Source organism: Trachurus japonicus, chromosome 11 (assembly GCF_045865225.1).
Source record: "Trachurus japonicus isolate A0001 chromosome 11, Traja_1.0".
NCBI lineage: Eukaryota > Metazoa > Chordata > Actinopteri > Carangiformes > Carangidae > Trachurus > Trachurus japonicus.
Window position 1 is genome coordinate 8,584,005 of NC_140917.1, and position 17,252 is coordinate 8,601,256.

The 17,252-nt window shown below is 41.0% G+C and overlaps 2 pseudogenes and 1 gene segment (V, D, J or C); 2 read left to right on the forward strand and 1 right to left on the reverse strand.

Moving 5' to 3' along the window:
• Positions 1 to 2,329: 2,329 nt before the first annotated feature.
• On the reverse strand, positions 2,330 to 2,981 carry LOC146978145 (immunoglobulin kappa variable 6D-21-like). The segment is given in 2 exon segments: positions 2,330 to 2,640; positions 2,854 to 2,981. Coding segments are annotated over 2 exon segments (363 nt in total).
• Positions 2,982 to 6,318: 3,337 nt separating this feature from the next.
• On the forward strand, positions 6,319 to 7,395 carry LOC146978146 (Ig kappa-b4 chain C region pseudogene; annotated as a pseudogene).
• Positions 7,396 to 12,721: 5,326 nt separating this feature from the next.
• LOC146978147 (Ig kappa-b4 chain C region pseudogene) lies at positions 12,722 to 13,840 on the forward strand (annotated as a pseudogene). The gene is made up of 2 exons (XR_015037052.1): positions 12,722 to 12,753; positions 13,438 to 13,840. The product of XR_015037052.1 is annotated as an Ig kappa-b4 chain C region pseudogene (transcript).
• Positions 13,841 to 17,252: the final 3,412 nt, after the last annotated feature.

Sequence of the window (17,252 nt, forward strand, 5' to 3'; positions counted from 1 at the left end):
CCTGAAAATGTTGATCAGCTGATTGTGTTCAAAGTTGAGTTTGATCCTCTGACAACATTTTTGTCTGTGTGCAGTGCAGTTTGTGTTGTGTTTCAGACACATGTTTATGTCAGTGCCAGTGATTCTGCCATAGAAAGGGATTGTGACACTGCTTATATGAGGCTTCAGTGTGCAGTGATTTTAATACAGCCTGTGGACCTTGGACATAGGGGCTTGATAGTTGTAATGTTAATGGTCTGATTGGGCTTCCTCACTGGAACTGTTCTCTTTATGAGGAAACTTTTGGCTTGTTGAGGTGGGGGGTAGACTGATGAAGTGTGTGTCCTCAGTGAACTGTATCAGTCTCTGCAGTATCTTCCAGCTGCAGCAGTCAGTTCAGTTCCTCTTCAGTTAGACTGACAGAGGTTTTTGTACGATGCTTTTTCACTGTGTGAACAGCTGCCAAATGGTAATATTAAATTCTCCAACACAGTAGTAAACTGCTGCATCTTCAGCCTGGACTCCACTGATGCTCAGAGTGAAGTCAGAGTTTGATCCACTGCCTGTAAAACGACCTGGAATCCCTGATGCTCGAGTGGAAGCAACATAAATGAGGAGTTTAGGTTTTTCTCCATCTCTCTGTTGGTACCAGGCTAAATAGTTGTTGCCATAAACATCCTGACTGGTTCTACAGTTGATGGTGACTGAGCCTCCTACAGCAGATCTCACTGCTCCAGGCTGAGTCACTGAGACCTGACCTCTGGACTCTGAGGACACAGAGACAGAAAGATAAAACAGAGTCATGGTTTTGTGGGCTTCATTTCAGAGGGACAGATGTTGATAGAGGAGTTGGATTCTCTGGACTTTACCTGTGAAGCAGCAGCAGAGGAGAGTCCAGATGAGGACGGAGACCAAAGTCATGTTTTTGATGAGGATGATTTCTGTGTCTTGTGTTGTCATGAAGGACAGCTGTCAGTCATCCAGTCTTCAACTCTCAGGACTATAAACTCTCCCAGAGCACTGGAGCATGGTGCTGCTGATGCAAAGTGGCTCTCTATGGAAATGCTCTGACTGACTCCAACAGAGACTTGGGTCATTCTGATCATACTGATTATCAATGGATCAATTTTTTTATTTTTTATTTTTATTTTTCATTTAGCACAAGCAATATCATATAAATAAACAACATGAACAATCAACATTACTGGGATGTGCAAAGGGGAGGTATGAAACCCAAGAGGGCTTATATGAAAACCTCACCCAATTGGGTGAGGTTTCAAAGATCAAATTATTGGATCGTCTTTATTAGAAGTTGTTAATACTAATTTTCCCATTATTTGTTTTGATACCTGAAAGAATTGGATGTGAACTGTAACTACATATTGTTGGACATTTATGAAAAATTCTTGCTGATATTTGTGATTTAAAGAAACTTCAGGATTTTCTTCAGCACTTCACAGACAAAGTGGAAAACTAACTGTTTTCACTTTAGAAATTTTACAGTGATGTGATTTGCTATATCTTTGCATTGAGAAAAAAATACCATTATGTCTTATTTTAAAATGAGCACAGGGACATTCTCACAGTTTTTCACCAATTTTCACATCACATTTTTCAGTTCTGTTTAAAAAGAAGTTTGGATGAATGAGATTCATTTCATAAGTTTTAATATGTTAATTAGTTCATCCTAAATAAGACTGTCTTCTCTTTTTCAGATAATCACTTTTTCCAGACACAGTTGAGAACTGGCATTTTTGAAAGTTTTGACGTTTTTGTCTAAACCTTGAATGCATATTTTAGAGATTAAACATTGACACAAAAGCGAAGTTTTGTACTTTTCAACTTTTGTACTAAAACCGGCCTGTTGTCATGGATCAGCAGTGATGCCGGTCTGTTCCCATGGTTACTGGGCTGAAAGAGGGAAGTGAAAAAACTGAAGAGAAGTTTCATCCAGTCTGAAGAAAACCAACAGAGTAAAAGTCTCCTTCGCTGCAGTCCACTAGAGGTAGATAATAATAATAATAATAATAATAATAATAATAATAATAATAATAATAATAATAATAATAATAATAATAGATAGATAGAGATAATAAAATATGTGTTACCCAGAGCTCCCAGACTCTGGTCTCAGAGACACTCATCTGTGATGTCTGTCACTCTGACTTTGACTAAAATTAATGAAAAAAGAAAAATGCAGTTAATTGTACTAAAGTCAAAATGTTCAGTATCAAACATTATTACTACATGATGTTTTGTTCAGACATTATATATGATATTTTACTTTCAGTGCAGCTGTGGATCAGATCAGTTCCTCTGCAGCTGAGGGAGGTTTTTGTACGACGCTTTTTCACTGTGTGAACGGGGAGCTGTAACCACTCTGTCCACAATAAAAAACTCCTGCATCTTCACTCTGGACTCTGCTGATGGTCAGAGAGAAGTCAGTTCCTGACTGACTGCCACTGAAACGATCTGAAACTCCAGACTGACGGGTTGTAGCATAATAAATCAGGAGTTTAGGAGCTTCTCCAGGTTTCTGAAGGTACCAATGAAGGTAGTTGCCCATACTTGAACTGGCTTTACACCTGATAGAAACAGTCTGACCTAGAACAACAGACTGAGCTCCAGGAGTCTGAGTCAGGATGATTTCTCCTGATGAACCTGAAAAACATTAACGAGAGGAGAAGAGTTATTGAGACAAATCCATCTTGGAGAAAGATCAACATCCAAACAGAAGAGGATCATTTCTTCAACATGGAGAATAGATGGAAGAAGGTCAATGCTGCTGGTTTCAGTGTTTCTCCATCATAGCAGAACATCATTGTGGTGAACCTGGTTCCATCCTGAAGCAAAGTTTTCAGCAGAGAGTCTCACCCTGAACAAGGAGCCCCAGGGTGGCCAGCAGTAGAGTCACAGACATCATCATTGAGCTGCTGTGGTGTCAGTGGCTGTGAAAGGCCTGGACACACACTGATCAACACTGGCCTCTTAACGGCTGGGAGCAGAGAGGAAGGACACATATGCAAACACACAGAGTCACTCAACTGGAGCTGTCCTCAACACATCATGCTGTGTCCTCCTCATTGCTGGAACAATTCACTTAAGCAATATTACCCGAGAGGGTGTGCTTTAACGTCATTTGAGCACGACGGTGATGCGGTCAGGACCGAGGCGCTTGCGCCGAGGTCCGCAAGCATCACCGAAGTGCTCAAATTACGTTTAAGCACACCCTCGAGGGTAATATTGCGATTATACAACAATTACCAACAAAATAAAGCGTATAATTAAATAAATATTCATGTTGATGGACGTTTTGCTCTCAAAATGTAAAGTTTTTTGCGAGTGTGCTTCCCGTTTCCATGGAAATAAATGGGGTCTGACTAATAACTGAAACACAATCAGTCACGTCAGTAGACTCCTATGTGTAATGGAACCTAGTTCACCTCTACAGCAAATAGTCCGAACCTTAGTAACGACCTAGCAACAGAAATGATTTTCTAGTCCCAGATGAGTGAACTCTGAGCTGACGTTCATGTTTTAACGCGGTCTCTGACTTTCCCGAACTAAATCAACACTGCACAAACTCGCCCAAGTTATAACAAAGATGCCGTTTTTTTCCTTTCACAGATGTAGCTTCTACAACCGCAAACTCTGCATGTAAATGAAGTTATAGCGCCGTGTCGCCGACACAGCTGATAGAGAAAGCCAAACGATTACTCCAGATTATTTAAAAGCCCAAAAGGCGCAAGCGAGAGAGAGAGAGAGAGAGAAACATACAGGTAATCACCTCCGTTTTATCCAATGAAAATATTCAGCTCCAGGCCATATTTTAAAAAACATATTCACCGCGATCACAACTCGTGTCTCTCCGACTTTGTAACGTTACACACATGGGAGGGAGACAATCCTCTCTGCTGTAACGGGGAAGTTTACAATATATTAACAAAAAATAAAACATAATTGTTCTATAAATGTGACTTTGGCAGCTGTCAGGAACAACCTACAGGAGGTCAATGTAGTTTTGATTTATTTTCACGAGTAATAAATTACGAAAAATCCATGTTGCCATGGAGATGTGTAAACAACATGACATGGCGAAGTAATATTTTCAGTGATGAGTCAGCCGTGCTGTAATGCTGATTTGAGCACGTTCTAAATGTCTTATTGACCAATCAGATTGCTTGGTCGGAACTACTTGTTGTATAATCATTCAATCATCTTCATGGAAATTGATGAAAACTCTGGATATAGTTTCATATAAAAATGTTGAAGTGAAGCCACTGATACTGTTGACTTGTATATAAACAGCACATGCCCCGCTTGTCTCACAGTGTAAATCAGTCATCACCTGTCTGGTGATATTTTTCTCATTTGCTAAATGTTCATCTGCTATAACCAAATTTACTCCTGGAGTTCCACAAGGCGCCATCATTGGTCCCCTCTAGTTTATATTCTGTTTGTTGTTAAGATCCATTTTTCTGCCAGTAATAAATATTCGATCAGAAAGTCTCAGACATTAGATATCAATGATCCTCCTGAAACTGTTGATCAGCGAATTGTGTTCAAAGTTCTGTTTAATCATCTGACAACACTTTTGAATGTGTCATGTACAGTTTGTGTTGTGTTTCAGACAAATTATGTTAATTACAAAGCCAGTGTTTCTGCCACAGAAAACACTTGTGACATTGCAGATGTGAGGCTTCAGTGTGCAGAGACTTTAACATAGTCTGTGGACATTGATGTTACCTTGATATTGAATCAGATGGATGTGTGGACGTTACTGTAGCTAACTCTGTGCCTGTGCGTGTGTGTATGAAAATATCTAAGCGGTGGATGTGATGTAGGTGTGTGTGTGTGTCCTCAGTGAACTTCATTTCTCTGCAGTATCTTCCAGCTGCAGCAGTCAGTTCAGTTTCTGTTCTGTTTGACTGAGGGAGGTTTTTGTACGACGCTTTTTCACTGTGTGAACACACTCTTACTGTTCAACCAGTGATAACTCTGACAGTAGTAAACTGCTGCATCTTCAGCCTGGACTCCACTGATGCTCAGAGTGAAGTCAGAGTTTGATCCACTGCCTGTAAAACGACCTGGAATCCCTGATGCTCGAGTGGAAGCAAGATAAATGAGGAGTTTAGGTTTTTCTCCATCTCTCTGTTGGTACCAGAATAAATAGTTGTTGCCATTAACATCCTGACTGACTCTACAGTTGATGGTGACTAAGGCTCCTACAGCAGATCTCACTGCTCCAGGCTGAGTCACTGTGACCTGACCTCTGGACTCTGAGGACACAGAGACAGAAAGATAAAACAGAGTCATGGTTTTGTGGGCTTCATTTCAGAGGGACAGATGTTGATAGAGGAGTTGGATTCTCTGGACTTTACCTGTGAAGCAGCAGCAGAGGAGAGTCCAGATGAGGACGGAGACCAAAGTCATGTTTTTGATGAGGAGGATTTCTGTGTCTTGTGTTGTCATGAAGGACAGCTGTCAGTCATCCAGTCTTCAACTCTCAGGACTATAAACTCTCCCAGAGCACTGGAGCATGGTGCTGCTGATGCAAAGTGGCTCTCTATGGAAATGCTCTGACTGACTCCAACCGGGACTGGGATCAATCTGATCATCCTGATTATCAATGGATCAATCAGTTGATGAGTATATTGATCAGGAAGTGCTTTTTTAATGCTGTTTAGGTTTTATCTGTTTGAGCTTCTTTAATTCCGATTATATTTTCTCATGTTTTAAAAATATTTTTGAAAATGTAGATTTTTCTTAAAATGAACAAATATTAAAAATTGACATACATATTATCCTTTTTATACTGTGTTGTTGTCATTTCTCACATCAGCTGCCAAAACGTTACAGATTAATTCTGGTGAGTTTGTTTGTTTCAGAGTCAGAGAGCCGTGTCTCCACAGTGAGAGGTTTTTGTACGACGGCTCAATGAGTTTGTATCACTGTGGCTCACGTTCGGTGGAGGAACCAGACTGGATATTGGAAGTAAGTGAATATTTCTTCATGGAATTTTATTTAATTTAATTTGTTAAATCCTAAAATGGCAAAGAAAAGCACATACTTGGCTTTTTGGGATTTTTGAAAAGTGAAAAATTTCAGTTTTAGGATCCAAAAAGATTTATTCTTTAAAAAAAAAAAAATTATGACTTCAAATTTTGCAACACAAAGAGGATAAACAATTAAAAAACAGATATAAAACATTTACGTTAAAGTTTCATGATAAAATATTGTAGATAAGAGTGGTTCAGTGTGACAGAGTCAGAGAGCCATGTCTCTACAGTGAGAGGTTTTTGTACGATGGCTCAATGACTTTGTATCACTGTGGTGGACTTTTGGTGGAGGAACCAGACTGGAGCTTGGAAGTAAGTTTCTGCAAAAATACTAAAAAGATTTTTTTTTCTTTTTTTAGTTTTTAGCATATAAAATCTTTTATTTTATTAACTATATTTTTCATATTTGTGTTTTTATTTCTCCTTCTTAATCATGGAATTAAATGTAGGGCCTCTTTTCTGAGGTTTTCTTGTCGCATGCCTGCCATGATTGAATTGAAGTTGAACTGTAGAAATGGTCAAACATCATTTGTTTTTAATATATTGTATATTTAATACATTGTTTCGTAGTAGTAGTAGTAGTAGTACTAGTTTTTGAAATCCTTTTGAACCATGTGATTCACTGTTTCCATTGTTCATTTAAATCGTTTTAAGAGTTTGTTCAAAGTGGAGTATTTTCCACTCGAGAAACATTTCATCGTTGTCAGATTATTTAATAAATGTTTGTGTTGCACCTGATAATCAAACTCATGGAAAATGTATGATTGTTTCCTAAATGAGCTTCATGTATTTCTAGAGTAGTTTGATATGTTTCAGGTCAAACTGTATGATGATTGTCTCTGTGCTGATGTGCATGAGAGGCTTCTTGAAGGGAAGTGAAACAATGTGTGAGTGAGTGACTGGTGGAGCAGAAAAACATCTGACAGAAACTCCTTAAAGGACAAAACCAGCTCTCACACAGTAAAGGTGTCCAAGTGGCTGCTGTTGGATTGACAGTTTATGGTCTGTGTCTCCTAGGTGATACCCGTCCCACCCTGACGGTGCTGCCCCCCTCCAGTGAGGAGCTGCAGCAGCAGGGGAAGGCCACGCTCATGTGCCTGGCCAACAAGGGCTTCCCCTCAGACTGGAGTCTGGTCTGGAAGGTGGACGGCAGCAGCAGCAGCAGCTGGGAGGAGAGCAGGAGCCCCGTGGTGCTGGGGAAGGACGGCCTCTACAGCTGGAGCAGCACCCTGAGGCTCCCTGCAGACCAGTGGAGGAAGCTGGGCTCTGTGACCTGTGAGGCCACCCAGGGCTCCCAGACTCTGGTCTCAGAGACACTGAGGAGAGACCAGTGTCCTTAGTCCTGAGCTGACTCACTGGGACTCTACTACTGGTTTTACTCTGTTCTCTCTAACACTCTCTGCCTTTCTTTCATTACCATGTTCTGTCTTTCTATCTGATGTGTTTGACAGTTTTCTATCATGTAATTTCACTGTTTCCAGAAAATAAAGATCTGTTCATCAAATAAATTTTTGATTCTATCATTGGTTTTTATAACATCATAAGATGGTGATGTTTTGTCAGTGTCATGAAACAACACTTGATCAATGTCTCCACTGATTTATATACACAAAACATTTGTGGGATCCAAATGTGAATGTTTTTTTGTTTTTTTAAATATCTTTTTTCTCATACTTGGAATATTTTTCAATTAATACATTGGTAGCCTTGATTTGAAAGCAGGACTACTCAACTTCTCTGTTGTTTGAAAGACGGAAGCTTGATATGTCTCTGTATCCTTTGGGGATACACAAATATAAAGTCAAGTATCATCTGCATAGAGTGATATCCACTGAGTCTGCACTCATTCTGAAGACTGTTTAAATGATGGGTGTTGTGTCATATAAAGATTTTAAAGTGCAGCCACTGATACTGTTGACTCATGTATACTAACATATGAACAGCAAATGTTCCAATTGCCTTTTATCTGTGTCATGTGCAGTTTGTGTTGTGTTTCAGACACATTGTGTTTTTGACAGTGCTAGTGATTCTGCCACCTTGTCACACTGTAGATGAGGTTTCAGTGTGCAGAGCAGGGCCGGTTTTAGCTATGGGCAATATGGGCGACCGCCCAGGGCGCAATCTTTGTGAGGGCGCACGAGCGCTCTCCAAAAAAAAAAAAAAAAAAAGACAAAACAAAATTCGCTGTCAAGTTAGTCAGTGGAGTGGTCGCTGGGGCGCCCCTGTCACGTCAACTTGCTGCTGAGAGTCATAGGTCTACTACATATACTGGGTCTACTACAGGTTCTGTGTGTGTCAGGAGAGGCGAGGGGGGAGGGGGGAGGGGGGCGGGGGGATCAACTTGCGACTGCTGAGGTCTCACGTCGGATGCCCAGAGGGCTCTCATGCGGGGAAAGAAAGGAGTGCTAAACTCCTCGCCCTGAAGTTGGCTTCATTTTGGTAATGTTGCTATGGGATGCCCAGCAATATTCCTCTTCTCCCTCTTCAATGTCCGGTCACTGGTAAACAACATGAATGAACTGCGACAGGATCCTGTGTTAAAAAGGTTCCCGGACTGTCATGATGTTTCTAATGAGCAACGTCACGCTGTTTCCAAAACCACACCGACTTCAGCAGAGATGTGAGTTTAAGCACATTTTTAGTTTCGCCTACAGATGGAACAGTGGTTCCTGTCACTTTATATTCAAAATATCATCATGTTGCTGGCCCTACACTCACAAACAAAAACTATTTTAAATTGTGTATTTTTTTTAGAGGTTCAGAGGCTGTAGTCAAGCTGCTCAGTTTTAAAGCAGAAGTAAGCGATCCGGTCGTTTTGGCTAATGCTGCGTTCCAGGCAGGCTTTTGAAACCGTAAATTACAGCTTCAAGTCACAACTTACGACTTTGTAGCGTTCCAGGCAACCCACTCGTGTTTTTCCGACCTGTTTTACCTGTGAAAGTCACTATAACGGCCACTCGTAACTTCTGACCCGTGAACTCGTACCAGATCGAACTGGTACCACTTCACAGGTCGGAAAATCACGAGTTACGGGTTGCCTTGAACGCACCATAACTTCTTGTCAGCCGATGGAGTTAGCAGTCCCCGCCCTCGACCCTACGTCACCACATTCACGCGCATCCCTTGGCTGCACACACAGCCCTTCATGCCGTTCTCTCTCCTCATTGGATAAAACTTGTAGGATACGAGAAAAGTTTTCTCCTCGGCTCAGAGCAGAGCAGAGGGACTGACAGACCCGTGTTTCGGTCCAAACACTCTATAGAAGTGATTGCTGTCGGAAGATATAACTATTTAAGACTTATATTAACACAAACATATCGCTTACTTCTGCTTTAATATAGCCTAAGCCTATAATTTTATATGATTGGCTATTTTAAAAAATCATTTATGGCTGGATGATCAATAACAAATTAAACTGTGGTTTGACAAATTCAAACACATTTATTGATGATTTAATTTAAAGGAACCACGGTAGCCTATAAGATCATGTGTAAGATCAAATTCAGTGTTAAAGGCGCTTAGGCAGGTGATTTTGAAATAGGCTATGCTAAAAGTAATCCAGAAAGTACTTACTTTACTTGAGTAATCGAAATGCATTACAGATTACAGATTTTGGGACATGTAATCAGTAATCTGTAGGGGAATACATTTTAAAAGAAACCCCCCCAATACTGATTATATATTCTTGTGTTTGTTCGTTGGTGGTTTTTTTTTTTTTTTGGGGGGGGGGGGGGGGGCACCAAGGGATGGTTTCGCCCAGGGCGTAAAACTAGCCAGGACCGCCTCTGGTGCAGAGATTTGAACTATGGACATTGACACCGAATATCAGGTGTATGTGTGGATGTCCGTGGAGCAGAGCCGGCCCTCCCTATAAGCGAACTAAGCAGCTGCTTAGGGCCCCGCAGCCACTAGGGGGCCCCCAAACTTTGCTCAATCATTTGTCTAACCGTCTCTGACAAAGTGTAACCCTTGACCCAACTGGCAACAATGACCGTGACACGCATACGTAAACGTAACGCAGACTGTGGCCGTTGTCCGGTAACGAGCGCGCACCACCCCTTCCCCTTCTCTCCCCCCTGGCCCCCTCCCTCCCTCACTCACTGAGATCGCGATTTGCGAGGAGGTGATTAGCTTTTGGACAGCGACGATGTCCAAAAGGATATATCCGTCAGGTGCGGAAAATAGGAAAAAGAAGGTCAAGGATGAAAAAAAAAACAAGGACAAGGTAAGGCTAATTAATGTTATGTTTACTAGATGTACGTTTAGCCGAAAAACATGTCGGTGCTTGTGTTAGCTCACTTAGCTGGCTAGCTGCTACATACCAGCCTGCTGCAGTTAACATGTCCTGGCTGATTTTAAGGTCTGTTTACAGTGAAAAGATAACAGCTGTTTTCCTGTGAGGGGATAAAGGATCAATCACCCATTTATTAATGGCTGTCATGTTGCCACATCCTCATCCCCTGTGGCTGGTTCCAGTCATACAGTTGGTAAGTTTCTTGTTTGTTGCCACAATATGTTTATCTCTGTTGGAAAATTAAATTGTGTGTAAAGTGGCTAAAAAATTCTACTAATCTTCTCCACAGCTCCAATGGTTACTGCTGATGATGCTGCTGACCAACCAACATCCTCTATCTTCTTCTCAACTGAAGTTTTGTTTTAAGGGTTCTAGAATTTAGCTGTACAGATAATTTAAAGAAAATAAATCTGTTCAAACTGTAATCTTTTGTAGAATCTTTTATCTTTCTGCTACATCAAAAGTACTGCCGGTTTGGAGCCACCTATTGCCATTCACAATATTAACATTAACATTCAGACAAAAACAAAGTAGAAGAAAAAATGACAAGTGCAATTAGACAGCTTTAAGTGTTTAGACTCTAATTAGTAATGAAATATCTGCTCGCCATCATGTTGATAGAGGTACAATAAAATATGCAAGGGTTGCATACGGTAGCTGGTTTTATGAATATGTGATGATACACTGTGAGGCAGGGCCCCCAATTTTATCCTGCTTAGGGCCCCCAGATGTACAGGGCCGGCCCTGCCGTGGAGCCAACTGTGTGTGTGTGTATATGTGTGTGTCCTCAGTGAACTGTATCAGTCTCTGCAGTATCTTCCAGCTGCAGCAGTCGGTTCAGTTTCTGTTCACTTTGACTGAGGGAGGTTTTTGTACGACGCTTTTTCACTGTGTGAACACCCACTGACTGTTGATACGGTGAAGGCTCTTACAGTAGTAAACTGCTGCATCTTCAGCCTGGACTCCACTGATGCTCAGAGTGAAGTCAGAGTTTGATCCACTGCCTGTAAAACGACCTGGAATCCCTGATGCTCGAGTGGAAGTGTATTTGATGAGGAATTTATGTTTTTCTCCATCTCTCTGTTGGTACCAGTATGAATGGTGCCCGTTGCCGTCAGCATAAACATCCGGACTGACTCTACACCTGATGGTGACTGAGCCTCCTACAGCAGAGCTCACTGCTCCAGGCTGAGTCAGTGTGACCTGACCTCTGGACTCTGAGGACACAGAGACAGAAAGATAAAACAGAGTCATGGTTTTGTGGGCTTCATTTCAGAAGGACAGATGTTGATAGAGGAGTTGGATTCTCTGGACTTTACCTGTGAAGCAGCAGCAGAGGAGAGTCCAGATGAGGACGGAGACCAAAGTCATGTTTTTGATGAGGAGGATTTCTGTGTCTTGTGTTGTCATGAAGGACAGCTGTCAGTCATCCAGTCTTCAACTCTCAGGACTATAAACTCTCCCAGAGCACTGGAGCATGGTGCTGCTGATGCAAAGTGGCTCTCTATGGAAATGCTCTGACTGACTCCAACAGGGACTGGGATCAATCTCATCGTGCTGATTATCAATGGATCAATCAATTGATGAGTATATTGATCAGGAAGTGCTTTTTTAATGCTGTTTAGGTTTTATCTGCTTGAGCTTCTTTAATTCCGACTATATTTTCTCATGTCTTAAAACATTTTTGAAAGTGTAGATTTTTCTTAAAATGAACAAATATTAAAAATTGTCGATACTTATTGTCCTTTTTGTACTGTGTTGTTGTCATTTCTCACATCTGCTGCCAAAACGTTATAAACAGACTAATTATGGTGAGTTTGTTTGTTTCAGAGTCAGAGAGCCGTGTCTCCACAGTGAGAGGTTTTTGTACGATGACTCAATGACTTTGTATCACTGTGGTACACGTTCGGTGGAGGAACCAGACTGGAGCTTGGAAGTAAGTTTCTGCAAAAATACTAAAAAGATTTTTTTTTTTCTTTTTTTAGTTTTTAGCATATAAAATCTTTTATTTTATTAACTATATTTTTCATATTTGTGTTTTTATTTCTCCTTCTTAATCGTGTAGTTAAACATAGGGCCTTTCTTGTCGTATGCCTGTCATGATTGAATTGAAGTTGAACTGTAGAAATGGTCAAACATCATTTGTTTTTAAATATATTTCGTGATTATTATAAATATTTATTCTTTAAAAAAAAAAAATTATGACTTCAAATTTTGCAACATAAAGAGGATAAACAATTGAGAAACAGATACAAAACATTTATGTTAAAGTTTCATGATAAAATCTTGTAGATAAGAGTAGTTCAGTGTGACAGAGTCAGAGAGCCGTGTCTCTACAGTGAGAGGTTTTTGTACGACGGCTCAATGACTTTGTATCACTGTGGTGGACTTTTGGTGGAGGAACCAGACTGGAGCTTGGAAGTAAGTTTCTGCAAAAATACTAAAACTATTTTTTTCTTTTTTTAGTTTTTAGCAAATAAAATCTTTTATGTTATTAACTATATTTTTCATATTTGTGTTTTTATTTCTCCTTCTTAATCGTAGAGTTAAACGTAGGGCCTTTCTTATCGCATGCCTGCCATGATTGAATTGAAGTTGAACTGTAGAAATGGTCAAACATAATTTGTTTTTAAATATATTGTATATTTTTAATATATTGTTTCATCGTAGTAGTACTAGTCTTTGAAATCCTTTTGAAACATGTGATTCACTGTTTCCATTGTTCATTTGAATCATTTTAAGAGTTTGTTCAATGTGCAGTATTTTCCACTCGAGGAACATTTGATCGTTGTCAGATTATTTGATAAATGTTTGTGTTGCACTTGAAAATCAAACTCACGAAAAATGTATGATTGTTTCCTAAATGAGTTTGATGTATTTCTAGAGTAGTTTGATATGTTTCAGGTCAAACTGTATGATGATTGTCTCTGTGCTGATGTGCATGAGAGGCTTCTTAAAGGGAAGTGAAACAATGTGTGAGTGAGTGACTGGTGGAGCAGAAAAACATCTGACAGAAACTCCTTAAAGGACAAAACCAGCTCTCACACAGTAAAGGTGTCCAAGTGGCTGCTGTTGGATTGACAGTTTATGGTCTGTGTCTCCTAGGTGATACCCGTCCCACCCTGACGGTGCTGCCCCCCTCCAGTGAGGAGCTGCAGCAGCAGGGGAAGGCCACGCTCATGTGCCTGGCCAACAAGGGCTTCCCCTCAGACTGGAGTCTGGTCTGGAAGGTGGACGGCAGCAGCAGCAGCAGCTGGGAGGAGAGCAGGAGCCCCGTGGTGCTGGGGAAGGACGGCCTCTACAGCTGGAGCAGCACCCTGAGGCTCCCTGCAGACCAGTGGAGGAAGCTGGGCTCTGTGACCTGTGAGGCCACCCAGGGCTCCCAGACTCTGGTCTCAGAGACACTGAGGAGAGACCAGTGTCCTTAGTCCTGAGCTGACTCACTGGGACTCTACTACTGGTTTTACTCTGTTCTCTCTAACACTCTCTCTCGTTCTTTCATTATCATGTTCTGTCTTTCTCTCTGATTTGTTTGACTGTTTTTCCTCATGTTTTTAATTTCATTATTTCCAGAAAATAAAGATCTGTTCATCAAATAAATTTTGATTCTGTCTTTGTTTTTTATCAACAGATAATGATACTTTCACAGTTATATGAAACACAACTTAACCCTTCAAAAATTGAATTGTCTACAAAAAACAAAGTGTGGATTCAAAGTGTTTTATTTTTAAATTTTCAATTCAAAAATTCATAATTTTCACTCCCTGATTAAAATATGGAACTATTAAACTGCTGATTGTTCTTTGTTGTTTGACACAACTCCACCAAATGTTGTGCATGTTTCAGAAACACAAATATAAAGTCAGGTATCATCAGTATAGAAAGATATCCACTAACTCTGCAGCTCTCCCTCTGTGTCTGTTTTTAACAGGGCTGACATAGATTTCAACAGTGGTGTTTGCTTCAATAATTAATTATAATAAAACACTTTGATTATAAAGCTTTTTTCAATGCATCTCATTAAAGTAAAACATGTGCTGTCTCTTTTCCAACGTCTTGGCTCTGACTGCTGGTTCATGAAACATAGAGTCATAATAAAAGACTTAATGACAACAAGCAACTATGTGCCTGTCTTCCACATGTGACATCTGACCTTCTCTGCGCTGATGTCAGAACATGTGGATGCAGTAGAAAGATTATTGGCTCTTTTAGATTTTCTGTCTCGAATGGACAAACCGAAACATCAATATGATTTTGCTTAAGAGCTGTGCCACAGTTCCTTTTACAATCTGTTTTCAAATGTTTCTTGAATGGTTTTGTTCTATCATTAGTTCTTGTGGAGTACTTTGTCCTTGTTCATGTGTGTAGAATCCATTTATATAATTAATAGTTAAACTACAAATTGACGATGATTAGTTGTGGTTGGTGATCTGTGATTTTCTTAATTGTGTGAGATTTGTGACATAATGGGAATGAGTGGATGTGGCAAATTTTACATGTAAATTGTATCATCCTACTTATATGAAAATGTCTTCATTCATATTATTTGGAGTGCAGTTTGGAAATGTAACCATTTTGGAATTTGCCCTTAGAATCTGTTAAAATATATATCTATTAATGAGATTTTAAATTTATTTCATTGTCATAATATATTCAACATATCAATTTTGTGTTCACATTACAGTAACTGACACCTATTATTTGTGTTAATCATTTCTGATTGTGTTAACTATTTCTGCCTGTGTTAATTATTTCTGCTTTAATTGAATTACATCTTAATGTTTTGTATTTAGAAACATTTAAGTTGACATTGTTGTCCTTGATAAATTGAATAGATACCATATTTCTATCGTGGCAAACTTGAAGTGCTCTAGTTTCATTGCAGCTGTTGAGTCAGATCAGTTCCTCTGCAGCTGAGGAGGGTTTTTGTACGACGCTGTTTTACTGTGTGAACGGAAAACTGCCACTCTTCTGACAGTAATAATCTCCTGCATCTTCAGTCTGAACTCCACTGATGGTCAGAGTGTAGTCAGTATTAGAATAACTTCCACTGAAACGATCTGAAACTCCAGAATGTCGAGTTGTTGCATAACGAATCAGAAGTTTGGGAGCTTCTCCAGGTTTCTGAAGGTACCAATGAAGGTTATTAGAAATACTTGAACTGGCTTTACATCTGAGAGAAACAGTCTGACCTAGAACAACAGACTGAGCTCCAGGAGTCTGAGTCAGGATGATTTCTCCTGATGAACCTGAAAAACATCAACAAGAGGGGAAGAGTTATTGAGACAAATCCATCTTGGAGAAAGATCAACATCCAAATAGAAGAGGATCATTTCTTGAACATGGAGAATAGATGGAAGAAGGTCAATGCTGCTGGTTTCAGTGTTTCTCCATCATAGCTGAACATCATTGTGGTGAACCTGGTTCCATCCTGAAGCAAAGTTTTCAGCAGAGAGTCTCACCCTGAACAAGGAGCCCCAGGGTGGCCAGCAGTAGAGTCACAGACATCATCATTGAGCTGCTGTGGTGTCAGTGGCTGTGAAAGGCCTGGACACACACTGATCAACACTTGCCTCTTAACGGCTGGGAGCAGAGAGGAAGGACACATATGCTGTCAGGACTGGCTCCTTTTCCTGACAAACAACACGCGGAGAGGGAAGGTGCCGACAATAATCTATTTATTTGTAACAACAATCAAAGGTAAACAATCAGTAGTGGAGGATATCAGTGGTGAGTGCGGGTGCATGGATGGATATGTAGGTGTTGTCTGTGCATTAAAACCACGAGGACAGTCGCAGCGGGGGAGCTGCAGGACGCCAGGTCATGAATGGGATGAGAGAGAGGGAGACGGCGATCTCCACCCGGCTTTTAGGAACATAGCCACGCCCCCCCTACGGCACGCACACCGGAGGCCCATGAGTAATCCTGAGGGAAGGAGAGACAGAGAGCGAGAGGGGCGCCGCACACACACACTCACACATACACACAACCACTTGGGGTTGTCACACCCCCCCCCCTTAAGACGGGACCCCAAAGGGGAACCGGCACAATAAACCCCCAAGCTAGTAAGGGTGGCAGGACCAGCTACATGTTACCCATTTACAGTTGTAACCATACTCCAAATAACATGAATTACATGAACAATTCCCACTGCAAAAACCCAACCCAACTCACCCAGCCATCCCAGAACTCTGCAACCTGGTACCGGGGAAGCCTATTTAAGAGTTTGAAAGGACGGAGGAGCAGGAGTGTGAAAGCGGGGATAAAGTTACATGTCATCATACATACAAGATTAACAATGCACAACTGACCCAATACCCCATTAACTCTAAGGCAGAGGCGCCCTAGACAAAGCATCTGCCAGGATATTATCTTGCCCTTTAATATGGCGTATGTCTAAATCATAACCCTGCAAAAAGAGAGACCACCTGACCAGTCTCTGATTTGGAGTTTTCAAGGAACCTAAGAATGTCAAAGGGTTGTGATCTGTGTAAACAATTAAAGGTGCCGTCCCACCTACGTACACCTCAAAATGCTGTAAGGCCAGAATGAGACCCAAAGCCTCCTTTTCTATCACGGAATAGTTGGCCTGATGTCGATTGAACTTTCTTGAGAAAAAACAGACTGGTCCTCAACAACCCCGGACGAGCCCCCATTTGTCAGGACTGGCTCCTTTTCCTGACAAACAACACGCGGAGAGGGGAAGGTGCCGACAATAATCTTATTTATTTGTAACAACAGGCAAAGGTAAACAATCAGTAGTGGAGGATATCAGTGGTGAGTGCGGGTGCATGGATGGATATGGTGTTGTCTGTGCATTAAAACCACGAGGACAGTCGCAGCGGGGGAGCTGCAGGACGCCAGGTCATGAATGGGATGAGAGAGAAGGAGACGGCGATCTCCACCCGGCTTTTAGGAAC